At 47.8% G+C, this 18,287-nt stretch overlaps 10 protein-coding genes across 10 annotated transcripts; 4 read left to right on the plus strand and 6 right to left on the minus strand.

The window, feature by feature from the left end:
- Positions 1-132: 132 nt before the first annotated feature.
- On the plus strand, positions 133-1,467 carry KUCA_T00000333001 (uncharacterized protein; the record flags this gene model as incomplete). Its single annotated transcript, XM_022604864.1, has 1 exon — positions 133-1,467. The coding sequence occupies one exon, from the start codon at positions 133-135 to the stop codon at positions 1,465-1,467; it is 1,335 nt and encodes a 444-aa protein (XP_022456389.1).
- A 3-nt stretch (positions 1,468-1,470) lies between these two features.
- Positions 1,471-2,517, minus strand: KUCA_T00000334001 (uncharacterized protein; the record flags this gene model as incomplete). Its single annotated transcript, XM_022604865.1, has 1 exon — positions 1,471-2,517. The coding sequence occupies one exon, from the start codon at positions 2,515-2,517 to the stop codon at positions 1,471-1,473; it is 1,047 nt and encodes a 348-aa protein (XP_022456390.1).
- Positions 2,518-3,089: 572 nt separating this feature from the next.
- KUCA_T00000335001 (uncharacterized protein) lies at positions 3,090-4,016 on the minus strand (the record flags this gene model as incomplete). Its single annotated transcript, XM_022604866.1, has 1 exon — positions 3,090-4,016. One exon carries the CDS (start codon positions 4,014-4,016, stop codon positions 3,090-3,092), a length of 927 nt encoding a protein of 308 aa, XP_022456391.1.
- A 766-nt stretch (positions 4,017-4,782) lies between these two features.
- KUCA_T00000336001 (uncharacterized protein) lies at positions 4,783-5,256 on the minus strand (the record flags this gene model as incomplete). The annotated part of the gene is made up of 1 exon (XM_022604867.1): positions 4,783-5,256. The coding sequence occupies one exon, from the start codon at positions 5,254-5,256 to the stop codon at positions 4,783-4,785; it is 474 nt and encodes a 157-aa protein (XP_022456392.1).
- Positions 5,257-6,046: 790 nt separating this feature from the next.
- KUCA_T00000337001 (uncharacterized protein) lies at positions 6,047-6,610 on the plus strand (the record flags this gene model as incomplete). The annotated part of the gene is made up of 1 exon (XM_022604868.1): positions 6,047-6,610. The coding sequence occupies one exon, from the start codon at positions 6,047-6,049 to the stop codon at positions 6,608-6,610; it is 564 nt and encodes a 187-aa protein (XP_022456393.1).
- A 3,047-nt stretch (positions 6,611-9,657) lies between these two features.
- KUCA_T00000339001 (uncharacterized protein) lies at positions 9,658-11,010 on the minus strand (the record flags this gene model as incomplete). Its single annotated transcript, XM_022604869.1, has 1 exon — positions 9,658-11,010. One exon carries the CDS (start codon positions 11,008-11,010, stop codon positions 9,658-9,660), a length of 1,353 nt encoding a protein of 450 aa, XP_022456394.1.
- Positions 11,011-11,846: 836 nt separating this feature from the next.
- On the plus strand, positions 11,847-13,589 carry KUCA_T00000340001 (uncharacterized protein; the record flags this gene model as incomplete). The annotated part of the gene is made up of 1 exon (XM_022604870.1): positions 11,847-13,589. The coding sequence occupies one exon, from the start codon at positions 11,847-11,849 to the stop codon at positions 13,587-13,589; it is 1,743 nt and encodes a 580-aa protein (XP_022456395.1).
- A 269-nt stretch (positions 13,590-13,858) lies between these two features.
- On the minus strand, positions 13,859-16,007 carry KUCA_T00000341001 (uncharacterized protein; the record flags this gene model as incomplete). Its single annotated transcript, XM_022604871.1, has 2 exons — positions 13,859-15,909; positions 15,962-16,007. The coding sequence occupies 2 exons, from the start codon at positions 16,005-16,007 to the stop codon at positions 13,859-13,861; spliced, it is 2,097 nt and encodes a 698-aa protein (XP_022456396.1).
- A 213-nt stretch (positions 16,008-16,220) lies between these two features.
- On the minus strand, positions 16,221-17,387 carry KUCA_T00000342001 (uncharacterized protein; the record flags this gene model as incomplete). Its single annotated transcript, XM_022604872.1, has 2 exons — positions 16,221-17,280; positions 17,338-17,387. 2 exons carry the CDS (start codon positions 17,385-17,387, stop codon positions 16,221-16,223), a joined length of 1,110 nt encoding a protein of 369 aa, XP_022456397.1.
- A 366-nt stretch (positions 17,388-17,753) lies between these two features.
- On the plus strand, positions 17,754-18,278 carry KUCA_T00000343001 (uncharacterized protein; the record flags this gene model as incomplete). Its single annotated transcript, XM_022604873.1, has 1 exon — positions 17,754-18,278. The coding sequence occupies one exon, from the start codon at positions 17,754-17,756 to the stop codon at positions 18,276-18,278; it is 525 nt and encodes a 174-aa protein (XP_022456398.1).
- Between the last annotated feature and the right edge of the window lie 9 nt (positions 18,279-18,287).

Raw genomic sequence — 18,287 nt, forward strand, 5'->3', positions numbered from 1 at the left:
GCATGAGCGCGCAGGTCGCCATCGCTTGAAATTGGGTAGCTTGCGTTGTTCCTGCTTTTATTTTTGGGTCGATATCAGGGGGTTGTGTCACTTTTTGTTTTCATATTTTCATTTTTTTTATTGCTCACTCACATGAACGCGTGGTCGCTACAGGGTGATAGGGCAGGCGTGACCAAGTTGATCCGTCAAAGACTCAACTTCGTAGACGAGATACAGTGGAAGCGCTTCTCTGCCAGGAGACTCGAATTGATCGACCGGCTGGAACTCAGTTCCAAAAAGGCAAGTGAACAGGATGCTGAGATTAGTGGTTGTGCTCTCCAGTTACTGAGGGAGTTTGAATACCCCGTTGATAGGCTACCAGAGTTTGATCGGTTGGTACGATGCGCTGTGCAAAGTGCTCGGAGAAATCGGAAGAGATCCAAGAAGGCTCGGACTGACCGATTTGTTCATCTGGAAACTCCTGAGGTGACTGCCAGCTCTGCTGAGACGACGGCAGATTCTGGGACTGATACGAGGGTTCCATCGCCAGCAAAGACCACAGCTCCAACAGCTGAGCCGGACGAATTTGTGGACTTTGGGACTGAAGATACGCGAGCGGATATCACGGAGACTGCGTCACGACTAGCAATAAGCTCGTTGATCACACCTGTGCTGAGCATGGTGCGAACCAACAGTGACCACTTCCTCTCCAACATAACCTCGCCCAGCAACACCAGCACTCGCGAGACCAAGGCTCTTGCAAAGTTACAATCCTGCTTCAAACGGTCGAAAACGTGCTTCCAGCTCACGACTACGTCTGACGAGGCTACCAGGGGCGACGTGCTTGAAAATCTTGGTAACTCCGCTATCGCGTCTTCGGTTATTCTCACAATAGAACAGCATTTCGACAATGTATCGCCCAGTTCAGCCAGTTATATCCGCCTGAAACTGTCCAGCGACTCCATGCTGGCACAAATATTAAAAAGCCTTGGCGACGGCTCGTTTGAGGTGACTCAATTGAACGACTACCTTGCAGCCGAGCTATTCAAAAAACTTATTGGTGGATGTATCAAGGATTTCGGGTATGATTACGTTCTGACGCCGTTAGGTGAGATTTTCAGATGCACCATCATTCGCGATTACCCTCTGGCAATTCGTCCAAATGCTCCATCAGTCTCAGATGAAAAGGAAAATGCTACTGATGCTACAGATGCTGTCGCTGCAAACCAAACTTCGCAACCCACCTCCAAGACGGTGGAGTTGCGCTTCGCTAACAAAACTTTGCAATTTTCTTATTTGGCAAAGTCAAACTCGCCGCCTACACTTTTGGAACTATTGGAAAACGCCAGGTCGCTATTTTCCATCGTTTCGCCAAAGTATCTGCGATTACGCAACAAGCGTTCTGGGAAATTTATTGATACCGATTTCGAGGTGGAGAGGTTATTTGCAGACGAAGGGGCCGTTGAGATTGAGATTTTTCAATTCTAGTCTCTACAACCTTGCACATTGGCTCAACTGTCGCAGCAAATTGGAATGTTCCGCAGATCCAAGAGCTTTTTTGATTCTATGGAGCAATTGTTCGCCTATTCCGGTGGATTCCACTAGTTCGTCCTCATTGTCTGCATCCTGCGCTTCCGCGTTCTGCGCTTCCCCACCTCCACCTCTCACCGCCACATCGCTTGCGGCATGCGGCAACCCTTTCTTCGCAACATACATCTCAGTTCCACTATGTCCATATATTGGTCGCGGTGGAACGTATGGCACAATATCGCCCCCATGAACTACTCTTCTGTGGACAAACCTCGAGTCCACAAACCGCGCGAGTTTGGGTGAAAACGTTCTCGGCGCCGAAAACGTGGTGACGCCCACTTGCATGCCCACCAGATCAAACTCAATTGCACAGAGAAGGGCGACTGCGCCACCCATCGAATGACCCGTCACTTCGACCGTGTAGCCGTGGTTGTTTACTTGTGCTTTAACCACAGCTCCCAAAACAACCGGTAGTATCCGCTCAACAGTCGCAAAAAATCCAGTATGAACCCAAAACCCTTCTTCAAACACCTCGGACCATTTCGCGAGGGCTTGTGAGGGACTCATTAGCCCTACTGCTGCTGAGGCCAACGGATAGCCCCAGACCTCTTTCCAAGCGGATTCTTTCAGAACAATGGGTTCGAATTTCGATGGCAAGAAACTTGCGTCCGATAGCCAATCATCTTGGGTCTTGGAGCCTCTGAAAACAAGGTGGATTGTGCAGCAAAGATGGTCCACCAGGACGTACCCGGAGCCTGGGTCAATGATTGTCTCCAGGGTGTATCTTCGCTGTTCCCCAAGGGTCTCGTTAGCATCAACAGATGTGTCCAATTGCGAGGGGAAAATGAGCTCTGAATCGGGTCCTCTTCTCAGTCCGCCTTTCCCATTGATGCAATATGCAATTTGTGCTAGAGAGGCCTGGTGGTCGAGGAAGTCGTACATCTCAATGGATATGGCTAGCCCCAGACCCACACGAAGCAGCACCATCAGCTTGAATAGAAGGCCCATGGTCTACGTGAAAGGGTTGAAATGCGACGGTAAATAGTATAGAGAGATGTTGAATCATAGAAAACCACGAGGTTTAATTGAACGAAAACAGAGTAAAAAACGGCAGAGCGGAAATGAAAAAACGGAAAATGAAGAACTCGGTGGAAAACAGATGAACAGAGCAATAAAGGCAGAAATCAGGCAGAAGCAAGAGGAAGCAGGGAAACGAATAAATGTGAGGAAAACGAGCAGAAATGGGCTGGGAGTGTGGGAAATGCTCCAAAAATGCGCCAAACATGGCCAAAACGGGACGGAACTGGGCCCAAACTCAGTCAATCCTTGGTCAAAATGAAAGCCAAACCACGCCAAAAGCATATTCAAGATTGCATCTATGTTCAGGCTCAGAATTAATGGGACTTGACCAAATCCAGGCCAAAGTCCAGTCGTCCATACTGAAGACAAACTCTCCAGATAATTCCACAATAGATCACGCTCGAGCCCAGTTCATACCAAACGTATCAATAAAAAAAACCCAAAAACAGACCACCGAAAATATCAACGTGAAAAAAGATCAAAACTCCTCGTCAGTTTCGCTATCTCGTCGTCCGCAACGCGTTCACGAGCTCGCGCGCAACCTGCGCTTCCTCCTTCTCAATATCATTGCGATCTTTTTCAGACCGAGGTACCTCTTCAACTGCAAAGGGCTGTTGAACAGGGACGTAGTTAGGTGCTGGGAAGGTGGGTGGAGCGGGAGGATAGACTCCAGGGTAGCCCATTCGGTATGGGTTAAGTCGCTGGATGAACTGCGGCAACTTGTCGTAGCGGACAGTGAGACAACGACCTTCGAATTCAGCTCCGTCAAATCGTTTTATCAGTCTTTCCGCATCTTCACGAGAAGCACAGGATGCAATGGCGTAGCCCTTGGATGTTCCGTTGAGTTGAAGCTGGACCTCGATGTTCACTCCCTCGGCCTCCTCGTTCAGAAATGCCGCGAGGGATTGCTCGCTGGAGGAGAACGGAATGTTTCCAATGAAGAGCTTCTTGGGATCAACGTTTTCGTGGCTGGAAAACCCGGTCGAGGGGATCACCTCGGGGTCGGAGTGACGGTAACGGTAGTTGTTTGGCGGTGTCTGGACCTCCACCAGCGACTCAGTCGGCGTGGTGGTTCCCGGGCCATACATCGGCATGTACATGGGATAATAGTAGTCGTAGCTGGGATATTGCGGTACAATATTGGACACAGCCAGCGTAGATCCAAACCACGTGAGTCCATTCAGGTTCCCCACGCTGGTCACAGCAATCTCGTAGGACCGCACAGCACACACGGCCCACTTGAACTCCTGGTCCTTGTAAACGCGAACCGAAAGGACCAACCCCCGCTGCGAGGGGTGGAGAAATGTGGTCATCAAGTCGCGCAGCTGTTTCCAGTTGCATTTCTGCGGCAGGTTAAAGACCTCGAAATTGTAGATCTGGAAATCCACCAAATTCCCACCGGTTTCAACGGCCATTCCGTCATCCATAGCCAAAAATTACAGCCTGTTGCGGGCGTTCTAGCTGCGATTGTGATGTGTTCCAAGCGAGCTACGATCCTTATCTTAGGCTCTCTGCCAGAATCTGTGTCTTTCAGCGAGAAACACGAAAGTACACAAGATTCCCGATTAAACGGAAGCACGGGCGCTCAATTTGCTCGAATCAGCAAATTCCTCCGGTTGTTTTGCAATTCGAAATACAGTAAAAGCCCAGATCAGGCTGTTGAATCAGGGGCTTTCTCCGGAAAGGGGGATGATAAGGCGTGTGATATCATAATTCTTGCATTGAGGCGGGGCATTTTGGGCGATAAGCGAGATAACGCATCGGAATTGCCGTGAGAATGGCCGTTTTTTGGAAGGAAAAAAAGGCTACATTTGCAATATGTAGGATTATATCCGATCTGTCCTTTTTCCTCACTTTTTTCGGCATATTTTGGTGAAATGTCGTTAGTCTGGGGGTTTGTTCTATGGAGCATCTGTGGCGGTGTCATGGCGGTGCTAACATGCTACATTTATGTGCGGCTGAGATCTGGAAACACTGTTCTATTTTACATCGACTATAAGGCTAAATGGAACAATGGCGAGACTTGTATCGGACTTTTGCGGTAAGAGATCTTCTGGGTACTGGAAATCATGAATTGGAGTGAACGGGTTCAGAATTGGGGAAGGAGTGAGAGAAAAGGCTCTGGGCTTTGATAGGGCCTGGGGTCTAGGGAAAAAAATATCTTGGTTTTGATTGTTCTCTCAGCTTTTGGTTTCATTTCTTCGCCTTGATCGTCTTGTTGGGGAGAGCCTTGTTGAACGCCTTGCTGGCACCAAACAGCTCCTTGTAAATTGGATTTTCCTTCGAAAGGCCAAACTTCTCGATTCTCTTTATCGTTCTTCTCAAAGAATCGGCCTCAGATTGGTCGCCAAACTTCTCGGCCCGCTTGGCCTTCACCTCAAGCAATTCCACGGCCTGTGTCTTGGGGTCCACGGCGGGTGACGCGTCCGCAGCTGACTCTGTCTTCTTTGCAGCAGCCACTGGCGCAGCCTTGGGAGTTTCCACTGGAGCAGCCACAACTGGAACAGTCTCCTCGGGTTTTGCGGCTTCCACTGGTGCTTCTGCCGTTGTTGCACCGTCGGATTCGGTGAGTCTAGCTACGAGGTCCGATTTGACACCGCTGGTAGAAAGTCCCTTCTCCTTCAACTTCTCCTTCAATTGCACAACCGTCAATCCTGCATACGACATTTCTTTTCGAGGTTATTTCAAACGGTCAACTTTCAAATTGTTTGGCTGGATGGAGGATACACAGGCGGATCTGGTTTGTTCAAACGTACTTCTCGAGACCGATGGCTGGTCGTGATGCACCGGGTAACCCCTGAGGCCTCGAAGTGTGTGTGTGGGGGAAATGAGCACTACGCCAAAACAGGAAGTTCGGGAGAGGATTTCGTGACCAAATGAGGAAACAGGGCTTCTTATGCCCACGAAATAATCATTTTTGGCATTTACAACTGATTAAAGGCCAACTGGCAAGGCTTATGAGCCAAAAGACGCGTTCTCTCAAAAGATTTTGTTGGTGCACTACCATTCTGCGTGCAGTCTGGGTGACAATTCTAGTGCTATATCGGTCCGGGCAGGGATTATTTCAAATTTACTCAAAGGATATATTTGTGGGACTGGTATCAGTGTGTCTTGGAGTCTGCTGCATGTTTGTCTGAGGGCAATGCCGGAGCATCGATCTCTATACCATGATGGGTTATTCCAGACTGAGCGTTGCGTTCAACGTGCTGTATTGCAAAACGGTGCAATAGCCGATATTCATATCAGCAACTAGCGATTGGCTTCATCTTGCTGATCAAATTGCCACCCTTTAAACGAAACCGTTTTCTGTCTGATAAATAGATCACCAAGCCAATTCCCGTCCTAATATCCTGGGTTATGTAGCTCTGGTCCGCTATTAACGGCCTCGGCCAAGTCTCTATTTCTCTGCATCTGTTCAACAACCTGTTCCATCACAAACGTCTATATCTTCTCAACAATGTCAGAATTACAAGCCGTTGAGGTTAAATATTGCGAAGTGTGTACTTTTCCACTCGAGTACTGCGAATTTGGAGCTTCTCTGCCGAGATGCAAAGACTGGCTCAAGGAGCATGACGAGGACCTCTACAACGAAATTTATAACTCGGAGACCAAGATAGTGAGTGCCAACGAAGCCAAAATCTCCAAGGATTTGGCCAAATTGCAATTGAAGGAGGCCAAAAAGCACGAGCGTGAGCTGGAGATTAAAAAGACCTCCAAGATCACGCTCAAGATCTTTGAGAGAACGAAGCGCAAGCGTGGTGTGGCCATCCAGGGTCTGGAGGTCTTCGGTGCCGATATTGATATCAAGAAGATGGCCAAGCAGTTTGCCAGTAAGTTTGCAACCGGTGCCAGTGTGGTTAAGGACGAGATCGTAGTCCAGGGTGATGTGGCCGATGAGATCGAACAGCATCTGCTGAAGTTGTTGAAGGAGAAGGGACTTGACGAAGTAAGCGTCGAGCAGGTTGATGAGAAGCGAAAGAAGCCAGCTGATCCTAAGCCGGATGGAAAGGCAGACAAATAAATGAATAATGAATGATCTGTTTGAAAAAGAACGAAAACCAGAATTTACGAAGTAGCGCCGCACTGACTGGCGATAAATCAAGATACGCAATACGGTCTTTCTTTCGGCCCATTTTTGACTTTTTAATGTATTATACTCTAGATATCATTATTCTTGTGCTTTGGAATCCTACGGTGTCCATTCAAACACTGAAAACGGATGGTTTAACCATTTGTGAATGCAACCGTCTACAGTGCATATTAGTTTCTCAGTCGCATTGGCCCGCACGGCTGATTTTTTTTCATTCTTAACACTAACAGAATGAAAGAACAAATGAGCCTTTTCATTATTCATCTTATATAGTTTGTTTTTGTAGCGTGCGGTTCGGTCGGGTCTCGGATTTTTTTAGATTTCTGTTGGAGGTCTCCCACCACGTTAACATTCAAAGGGGACGGTGGACGTAATTTGACGTCGAAGAAGATCATTACAAGATGAATTCAATTGCAGAATTTTTGATCTTAATTTTCATATATTTTAACTCAAAGCTTTTCAGGAAATTCGCACGATGAACAGTCACGACATCAATTTTGGAGAGGACTCAGATGACAGCTTCAACTCTCTTTCAGACTCCTCGCAGTTTATCAGCACCCAGTTGGTGGAAAACACTTTCAGAACAATCAAGCTTCCAGAAACTGAAATTCTGGACTATTTGGATACTCTTATTGTTGAAGAGGGAGACATATACGACTCCATGCAACACGCTAAATCAGCGGTTTCTGCGTTCTTCCTCCACAGATTCCATGTGGTGTTAGTGACCTCGAGAAAGAATGTGAAACCAGACGCAGATGAATACTCTATTTATTTGTGTTGTAGTCTGTGTTCAAAAGATGTGGTGAGATTGCTGTGCTGTGGCAGCAAGTGTTGTTTGGCCAAAGTCCAGCACCATTGGAAGTGCGATCCTGAACGAGTTGTTACCACCACCTCCAAAAAAATGATTAAAAGACAGAAACAGAAACTTAAGCGAGCTGGTTCTGCTTCTGAACCATTTTCACCTATTTCTGGATCTGTCGTTAACAAACTGAGGCAGGTTCTTGCCACATTTGGCGGTGACCCTCAAGCACTTCTCATATTCATGCGAGTGGAAGGAGTGACCAGACTGTTTTCGAACTCAACAATCGAAGCGCTTTTCGAATATGCTCTTCTTTCAAAAAGTATGGTGGCATATCCCAGTGAAAATCAACATTTGAGCTCCAATATCAAGAAGGTACTCCTGTATCTGGTTGGTTTCAGTTCTGGCAAAGCAGGTTCTCTTCAGCGACTTCTCAAATGGTCGGACTCTAAAATCCAAAAAGCAGCGACAAGCCTTGCGGTGGATTTTTCCAAGCACTACGGAAGTTCTTTGATCAACCGGAAACTCTCTTTTGGAATGCTAGCATCACTTTTGGCTATTCCACCCAAGGACTCGGGGCTTTTCATCTCGGTGGGATTTGAGACTCAGACTGGAATCATGGTCAAAGATAACATCAGAAAGCCCCAATTTTCTGTTAGTCAGTTTCCAGTTGCTGAAGCCTACTGCGAGGTCCCAGTTTCCGACCACATCCTCCAGTCGAATATGGTTCTACCCGTGATAGCCTTGGACGGAACCCACACTATGAGTCGAAACTCCAACATTAAAAATAGATGGGTACTTTTAACCGCTGTAATTATGACAGCAAACAGAAAAACTCAGCTATTGGCCTATGGAATTTCTCCCGCTGAGACGCGAGAAGCATGGACTTTCTTCCTGGAACGCTTCAGAGCAAGACATCCATGTGTGAGTGTAAACCATGATCGGTTCGTGTTCATGACTGATGGTGATAAGGGAATATCAGAAGCACTAGCAGTTGTATTTCAGCAAAATAACGTGCTTCTGTGCTCTAAACATGCTGAGCGCTTGCTGATGAAGTCATGTGCCAACGATAAAAGCCGCACGGTGAAAGACGCATTTTGGAATATAGTTCACGAGTACGATATTAAACGTGCTTATAGTTTTCTGAAAACCACTGGGGCAGACCAATTAACCCGAGCATTATCTTCATTAACCCCATACTGTGCTGCTGCACAAGTCGCCGCAAAAATCAAGAGATACGAGATTGTGACTTCCAACGCCGCAGAGAGCATCAACTACCAGATCAAGCAGCAACGGCGCCTGGATGCGGTAAGTCTGGTTCTTGATCTTGCAAATGTTTCGCTTGAAAAGATTCAATTGGCTATGGATACAAATTATGCGGGAACTTTCACCAGAACAGCGGACTCAAATCTGACACTTTACGAGGTTTGGTCAAGGCTCTTCGAATATCGTGTTCTGGAAGTGACGGGTTTGACATCTTCTATCTCAACACAGACTTTTGAGGTGGTGGCTCCAGCAGATAAAACTATCAAACACGAAATGAAATCTCATTTCTGCGACTTTTCTGCAAAAACAGGCAATAAACAGAGCTATGTGAACTCGAGGGTTTCACTAATGGACTCCATGCTTCGGAACCAAACGGTGGTGCTTAAAATTTTCCAAGGCAAGGCAATTCGTGCAGTGTGTAGTTGCGGCTATTTTGAACTCAATGGCATACCATGTTGTCATTCCTTGGGATGTGTAAATCACAGCAATCTGGTTATGCACAAATTTTCAAGAGATCGATATGAGCATGTGAAGCACGGCAGCGAGTATGAGGCTCTGGTGGATGAGCAATTCCACCTGTATTATCACCAGGTCTTCAAAAGAGTCCATTGGGAAGGTTATAAATTCAAGACTATTGATACTGCAAAGCTCAAGAAGCGATGTTTCGAGTTGTGGAAATTAAATGGGAGGTGATGTTAAGTGATCACCCGCAACTGAAAAATGTTCACTTACTACTTTCTTTGAAAGCAATTAAACAATATTGAAAATTTATTACATAATAAAACATTATTGGAGAATCATTCGGCGTGAAACCATCCAAAACCAATCAGATACTACCATAAAAGAAAGTAACTGAACCCCAACTAGTCCTATTCCAGTCCCAAAAACCAAGTCCGAACACTCAACTTCATATCTACAGCTTATTCGACCGTCCTGCAGAAGATCCCTCGTCATCGCTCAAACTCTCCTTCGACACAGTAGCCGCGACACTGGGGACACTATTCCGCGGCATCAGGGACTCCATCATTCCGCCTCTCGGTCTCCTGTCCATCAGCAAGAACTGAATCTGCTGACGAACACTGTTAAGCCCCATACGCTGGTTATTCATGTCTTCCATAAGATGGGTGTTTTGAGCCACAAGTCCACTGATCATCTGCTGTTGAGCCTCCAGAGCAGATATAGACGGCTGAATTCTCATAAAATCGCTCCGCAGTCCTTCAAGCTCCATCAGAAGATGCACATAGTCTTCCTCTGAATCCCTCTTGGATCTCTGGCCGGAATAGGAAGATACTTCGTCCAATTGGAGAGGAAACCCCACATTTGTCACCTTGCCCTGAACTATCGAATCAAGGATTATTTCGAGCTTTGACGATAAAAAGCTGGTTGACTCCCTCAGCTGACCAATAGTTTTATCCTTCTCGTCTAGTATGGGCTTCAACCGGGTGAATATGCACGTTTCCTGGTGGAGTGTCAGAAGCTCGCGTGCTCCCTTCCAGTCACATCCTATGCTTGCAGCGGGACATTTCTCCACGAACTTGTCACAAAACCGCTCATGATGCTCCACACTCTTTAGAGGAAACTCGAGGAGGCATCCTTTGCACTTTTTCAGGTTTTTATCGCACTCTTTGGTGAAATGTTTCTCTTCATCAGGCTTGGTTATCATCTCTCCGCAGAACTGGCATCCATATTCCTTATGCGGGCACGAATTCAAGCCATCTAGATACCTTCTTTGGGTCAGCTTCTTGCAAATACTTATGGGTTCTTCATCCAACTCGTTGTTACACTCAAACCGCGTGAAGCCGCAGTCTAGTAACAGATGTGTCTTGATCGACCAGCGTGGACCAATCCACTCACAACCCCGGTCCAGATTCAAACAGCGCACTCGCATATCATCCGTGATATTGGATATGATGATTGGCGCCGGAAATATGTCATTTTCCCTGGTCTTGGGCGTCTCCGTGGACGTTTCCGCAGATTCGTCCTCTTCGATATTGGCTTCACCATCAGTTTCCTCCTTATAATGCAACGGAGACCGGTCTAGCGGACACTTCTGGCCAATGGGGGAACGGAAAGTCTCCAGAATACACGATTTGCAGAATATATGGCCGCACTTGGTTTGGAAAGGTGTGATGAAGGGCAGTTGACAGATGGGGCACGTTAGGTGGTCCAATGGGTCTACGTACTGCAACGATCTCATGTCCATTGTAGACGGCTGTTCTGACACAACATCAAAGCCGGAGGCCTCTTCGGCTGCATTTTCCGTCATAAGTATGGTGCTGTGATTGTTTTACAAACAAGAAAAGCGGCTATCGGCTAAGTTGCTCTATGTCTCAAGCTCGCGATGCCTTTAGTGTGGGGCTTAATATCTGGAAAAGGCAACATTACCCGGGTCGGGGCTCCTAATCTGCGGAGGGGAGGAGTTGAAGTGGGTGGGCGGTTTGGGGTGATCAGTGTGGATTTTACTGGCTTGGCATGATTATTAGGGGTCTCTGATTATGACTGCATGTTGATGTTGGGTTTTTGTCTCTTTTGTGGAGCCGTGGATGGCATCTGGGGTTGGGAACTGCGAGTAGTGTGTGGACAAAGCGATACTTGATCTGTGGGAGATAACTTGGATTGTTCTATATATTTGATGGTTAGATAGATATGAAGAAAAGGATTTCGGCTAGTAATGATATTTCTGGTTAAACAGGATGGCTTTTTACGCATTTTCCACAATTGCGTGTGATGCTCTATCTAAGCATCGTCTACTACTGGATTTGGGCAAAATAATGAAAAATCCTAGATTTCCAGTAATTCAGAGTCCAAACCTATCTGACAATTCAAGCCTGTTAAAGCAATGTTATATATCTGAACTGACATTAAACCCTCAGCTTCTCCATCCGTATAATATTTCACTATTTCCCCAATCGCGGCCGATCTCACGGTTCATTTACCCGATCCAGCAGGTCACGTGCAATTCGTCGAGTCTGGCTGTGGAGCATTTTCGAGCCGTTGCCGGGGTCGAATGACAAATCCCTCTTTCTGCCCTTCCACTCAGTGTTTTTTTGTGTTTAGAGTGTCTGTTGAATCCTTGCAAGCCACCAGTAATCATCAAAACCAATGCTTATGCGCAGCTCCCGCCGTTTGGCCACGAGACTGCCCCTCGTCAAATCGGTGCAAAAGTCGCTCACTTTAAGCCAAACAAGGACCCTGGCTTCAGCTGCTCCCCAGCCCGAGTCTGACAAGTCTGAAAGTTCAGGCAAGTCTTCAACTCCGTTTTCGATCACCCCGGCAGGTATTGCGGTATCGCTGGCGCTTTTCGGTGTTGGAGGTTATCTTGGTTACTCGAGGGCATATGCCAGTCCACCAACTTTCCTGTATCCAGAAACATCAACCACTCCTCTCGAAGATCTGGAGCCACCAAAATATGCTTCTGATGCCGAATTTGACAGAGCGATTGAAGAAATCGCGGGTTTGCTGGGTGCGGAACATGTGTCGCGCGACCAGCCCGATCTCCAATCGCATGCTGACTCCGAATACAACTGTCACCACGCCAAACCAGACGAAGTACCCCGGGTAATCGTATTCCCAGGAACCACCGAAGAAGTCTCTACAGTGATGAAGGTTTGCCACAAATATCGCGTTCCTGTGATCCCATACAGTGGGGGTACGTCGTTAGAGGGCCAATACATCTCCACACGCAAAGGACTTACGCTGGATTTCTCGCGCATGGACGCCATTCTTGAGTTCAACAAAGGTGATCTCGACATCACGTTGCAGCCTGGTGTTGGCTGGCAAGATTTGGACGAGTTCCTGAAGCCACACGGTCTTTTGTTCGGACCAGACCCTGGTCCAGGTGCGCAGATCGGAGGTATGGTGGCCACCAGTTGCTCTGGAACCAACGCCTTCAGATACGGAACGATGAAAGAAAACGTGCTGAGTCTTGAAGTGGTGCTGGCAGACGGCTCCATCATCAAAACCAGAAGAAGACCAAGAAAGACTGCTGCAGGTTACAACCTCACCAGTCTTTTCATTGGTAGCGAGGGCTCTCTTGGAATTGTTACCAAGGCCACTTTGAAGCTGAATCCCAGACCTGCTGCTGAGTCAATTGCTGTTATTGCATTTGACAAGGTTGAGGAGGCCACTGGAGCAGTCCAGGACTTCATCCGCAGCGGAGTCTCCCTCAATGCAGTTGAGCTGCTCAATGCAAAGACCGTCTACTGCGTCAACGAGAGCAAACAATTATCTCAGAAGCTTGACGAAAAACCCACTCTTTTTATCAAAGTTGGTGGACCTTCGCAGGTGTTCGTGGATGAAACCGTCAAGATCGTGAAGCGCATCTCCAAGGACCACAACGTGCAAAATTTCAGATTCGCTACGTCCGAGACCGAGAAGACTGAACTATGGGCTGCTAGAAAAATATTTTACTGGTCTACACTTAAATTTGGTCGTGAGACTGTATCGCCAGACGTGAACGTTTGGACCACCGATGTGGCTGTACCCATCTCGCAGCTGGCTACTCTGGTCAAGGAATGCGAAGAAGACATCGAGAAATCGGGCATTCTTGGAACCATCATTGGCCATGTTGGTGATGGAAATTTCCACACGCTTCTTGTGTATACTCCAGAGCAAGCTCAGATTGCAATGGACCTCGTGCAGAGACAGGTTTACCGTGGACTTGAGGTTGGTGGTACCTGCACTGGTGAGCATGCTGTTGGATATGGAAAGAGAACCTTTTTGGAGAAGGAACTCGGAGACACTACGATTTCTACTATGAGGAAGGTCAAGATGGGTTTGGATCCTCTGAGATTGTTGAATCCGGACAAGATTTTCAAGATTGATCCTAATGATAAGGAGCATTGAAATGGCGAGGAAGAAACCAGAGTTAGACCAAGACATGGGTATAGATTGTGGGGTTTGGCAGTGGAAGAGGGTTGAGCCTTTGGGATGCATTTGGAATGCATTATGCATGCATTATGCATGCATTTTTCAACGCCCTTCTCAATATAACCACACCGCACTAACTGACTTCACCACCAGCAGCTCAACACTTTATAGACTGTGCAACAAAATCCTAAACAAAATGTCCAAAATGTCCAAAACAACACTTAAAAGCACTAGAACATTTGCTCTTACTTCTCCTGCTCAAATCTGAGGTCCCAGTTGATCTGGGGACCCAACTTAGGCAGCACCTCAGCAACACTCTGCACATCTTTGTCACCTCTTCCAGAGACACAGATGATCAGATTCTGATCAGGGGACATTGTCTTGGCCAGCTGAACGGCTCCGTAGATGGCGTGGGAGGACTCAAGAGCGGGAATGATACCTTCCAACTGGGAAAGCAGCTTGAAACCCTCGAGGGCCTGAGCATCGGTAGCCGCAACAAATTCGGCTCTTCCACTGGCCTTCCAGGATGCAAGCTCTGGGCCGACTCCTGGATAGTCAAGACCAGCCGAAACCGAGTGGGTATCGTGGATCTGGCCGTCTGAGTCCTGTAGAACGTATGTCTTGACTCCATGGAAAACTCCCAGTTTACCAGCAGTCAAAGTAGCAGAATGACGGTCTGTGTCAATACCATCACCACCAGCCTCAACACCAAGCAATTTAACTGAAAGGTCCTTCTCGAATGGAGAAAACATACCGGTGGAGTTGGACCCTCCACCAACACAAGCCACCACGGCATCGGGAAGCTTTCCATCATTAAGCTTCTTGAATTGCTCCTTCGTCTCATTACCAATGACAGACTGGAATGTACGAACCAGCGTAGGGTAAGGATGTGGTCCAATAGCGGAGCCGACAACGTAATGAGTGGTCTTGAGGTTGGAGACCCAGAAACGGAACGCCTCGGAGGTGGCATCTCTCAAAGTCATGGTTCCGTTGGTCACTGGAATCACAGTGGCACCCAAGATTTTCATTCTGAACACATTAAGAGCCTGGCGTCTGACGTCCTCCTTGCCCATAAAGACGGTACACTGGAGACCAAACTTGGCAGCAGCAGTGGCAGTTGCAACACCGTGCTGGCCGGCACCGGTCTCGGCGATCACCTTTTTCTTACCAAGTCTCTTGGCAAGTAACACTTGTGCAATGGCGTTGTTGATCTTGTGGGAACCCGTGTGGTTGAGATCCTCACGTTTGAGCCAAATCTGAGCACCTCCAGCGTGCTCGGTGAGCCTTTCGGCTCTGTGAAAGGACGAAGGACGACCCATGTACTGGTACAAAGAGCGGAATTCCTCCCAGAAAGATGGGTCAGCAACAGCACTCTCAAAACCCTTCTCAAGCTCCGCAAGACAAGTGTGGAGGGCCTCTGGAACGTACTGACCACCAAACTCGCCGAAACGAGGGTTGAACTTGTGGGCTTCCTCGAAGGTCAGTTGGTCCCCAGAGGATTCAGCAGGGAGCTCTTGCTTAGCATAAACAGGCAATGTGTGAGTCTCGTTGTTGAGTATGCTTTGAACGTATTTCTTAGCAGCCTCACCTCTGGTTCCAGCAGCAGCTTCTCTGACCACCTGGATCAGCTTCGACCCAATAACGACACCATCGGCTGCAGAACCAACCTGCAAGTAGTGCTCACGTGTGCTGATTCCAAATCCAACAGCCAATGGCGTTTCACCACCAGTAAGCTTTCTGACATGGGCGCAGAGCTCAGGGATGGAATTCTCCAAAGTGCCGGTGGCTCCAGTGGTTCCCATACGCGAAACCACATACAAAAACGAGTCAGCCACCTGACCAAGTAACTTTAGTCTGTCATCGCTAGTCGAGGGGGTAACCAATGGAATATATGACAATCCAATTCTTGTGCACACACCTCTGAACTTGACGGCCTCTTCAGGAGGCAAGTCCACCACGATGAAACCATTTGCACCGGCGTCCCTGGCATCCTGGACCATTTTTTCTTCGCCGTAATTGAGAATGGGATTATAGTAGCCCATTAACACTATTGGAACCACAACTCCCTTGTCTCTGGCTTCTTTGACTATCTCCAGACACTGTGGAATGGTGACTCCGTTCTCCAACGCCTGCGTGTTGGCTTCCTGGATGGTAGGTCCGTCTCCAATAGGGTCTGAGAATGGAAGCCCAAGCTCGATAACGTCGGTACCTCCCTCTTGCAACCCCTTAAGGATGGGGATTGTGTCCTCTACACTAGGAAAACCGGCGGTCATGAACGTGACCAAGGCATTGCGGCCTGGATTGGTTAGCTGCAGAAACTGGGGAATTATTAAGAGGGCATTACTCACCTTCTTTCTTGCACCTTGCGAACGTTTCTTTGAGCAACGTAGTCATCTTGGATGTGGAGATGTGTTGGATTCGATGGAAGAGACCGTCGGCCGCTGAAAAGTTGAGATGAGTCAAGGGGCTCGGAGCAGTCGGGGAGAGCCCCGGGATGAGGTCGCCGGTAAACCGGCGAAGGCACTACCGGCATTTTTCTGAGCTTTCTCTCTATCTACTTGATCGCTCTCACCAATTCCTCATAACATTTCATTATCATTATTACAATTATTCCCTATTACGGTTTGCAACCCATCTATGGTACACCACTTCGTCCACACGGTAGTGAGACACAAGATCTGCAACGAGAAGCGCAAACTCGTGGTCGTCACTACAACACTCCATCTGCTCACGTATCGATTCGAATTCATTCTCATTCCATTCGGATGTCACATACGATAGAACCATCGTCTTTTTCACACCCGAAACCACTCTGTTAATGCCACTATAGCGGATCCACGACATGGATCCCTCCTTAACACCGCACACCCTCAAGGTGTACTTCGCGTGTTGGAAAGGCGGGCCCCTCTGGTAAAGCAAAAAGTCAGATGCAAATTTCAGTCCAGAACGTACACACCATCCTAGAGAACGGTAGTGCGCATATGCAATAAATCGCAACAATCGGCTGTCTTCCGAAGTGAACTCCAAACCTAAAATCTGCATCCAGGCTGTTTTCAGACCAACAGGTCCATCCTCCGACTGGATGTCGATACATCCAATCAGCTTGAGAAATAGCGTCTCTGTGTGAGACAACTGGAGCACCTCGATATTCTGCAGCTTTCCCTCCTGGATCAGAACGTCGTCTTCGGGTCTTATTTCTACCTCTTCAACGGGAGTCGAACTACGCGCGTGTCGACCCTTCGTCTCCGTAAGCGCATGTCTCAATTTCTCGACGCGTGCCAGATTCGCAGAATCCTCCTCCAGCTTGTACCGTCTCTCTAGAGCATCCAGTTCCTGTCTCTGGCGTTTGAACTCCTCCCTCTGGTGTCTTCTCTGAGCAATGATCTCCTCTGAACTGAGTTCCGTACCTTCGTCCAGACGAAGGCGTCTCTTAGTCCGATTGAACCATGAAGGCTCCGACCGCGAGAGGGTTCCCTTTCCGTAGAACCCACGGCGCCAAAGCTTGTTGATAGAAGCCCAGTCAGCAGCAAAAAAGTTGCCGCTTTCGAATCGCACCGTCGGTAGTACCGGCACCGCACCGGCGTAAACCTTATAAAGGCACACCGCCCATGAAACGGGGTTGTGAGGCACGAAACATGAAAGATCAACCGTATCAACCGGTAACATTCTATAGAGAGGTTAGTACTTGGCAGATGAAAAAGTCAAAAACCGAAAACAAAATCACTGGTGCTTTTTCCCTCTCAATCTTATGCGATCAGATACCGTTGTAGTCATAATTCAACTCACAGGAGATTCAAGAGAATAAGATGAAGTTATCATCACTTAGGGCACATATTGGAAGGACGAAAAGCAGAAACCAGGACAATCGCACTCAGAACACATAAACTTACCATGAGTCACGTCGAATCAGACAAAAAAACCTGAAGAAACACCGAAACACGAGGCAAAAAAGAGGAAGAAAAGAGGAAAAAAAAGACAAGACAGCTTTTGGGCTCGTCGGAGGATTTTTTCCCATGAGAGCTGAGGGTTACCCGGCTCGACGATGGCCTTACTCGTTTCTTCTCTCTTTGCGGGCCAAGTTGAATTCAACTCTTTCGGACCTCTAACCGTTGAATCAGACCATTTACAACGACCATCAAAATGCTTTCTGTGGGAATTAGACAATCTCTGAGAGGTGCACGTGGACTTAGACTGCAGTCCACTGCGACATCCGGACTTACGTGGAGCGAATTCCTACAGCTGCGCAAGTCACAGCGTAGGATCAACTTCACCACGTCGATCGTGACCGGATTCCTGGGTTCCACTTTTGCATGGGGATACGTTTCGACGTTGTCGATTGACCCCACTGAGATGATATTTGGAATGGATCCCTTCACGGTGTATATTGGAGGAGTTATGGTCGCTGGTGGAATAGGGTATGCCGTGGGTCCTCTGTTTGGAGACGCCATATTCAAGTTCGCCAACCGCAAAGTCCTGCCAGATTATGCAACTAGACAGCGTCAGTTCTTGAAGAGGATTATCAAGAACCGTGTGGACGCTGCAAGACAGTCCATGAGCAACCCTGTGCCGGATTACTATGGCGAGAAGATTGGGTCGCTTGCGGATTATAGGCAATGGCTGCGGGATTGCAACACTTACAGGAGGAAGGCCCGGGAGTTTTTGTGATCCAAAAGG

Source organism: Kuraishia capsulata, genomic scaffold (assembly GCF_000576695.1).
Source record: "Kuraishia capsulata CBS 1993 genomic scaffold, Kuraishia_capsulata_scaffold_1, whole genome shotgun sequence".
Classification (NCBI taxonomy): Eukaryota; Fungi; Ascomycota; class Pichiomycetes; order Pichiales; family Pichiaceae; genus Kuraishia; species Kuraishia capsulata.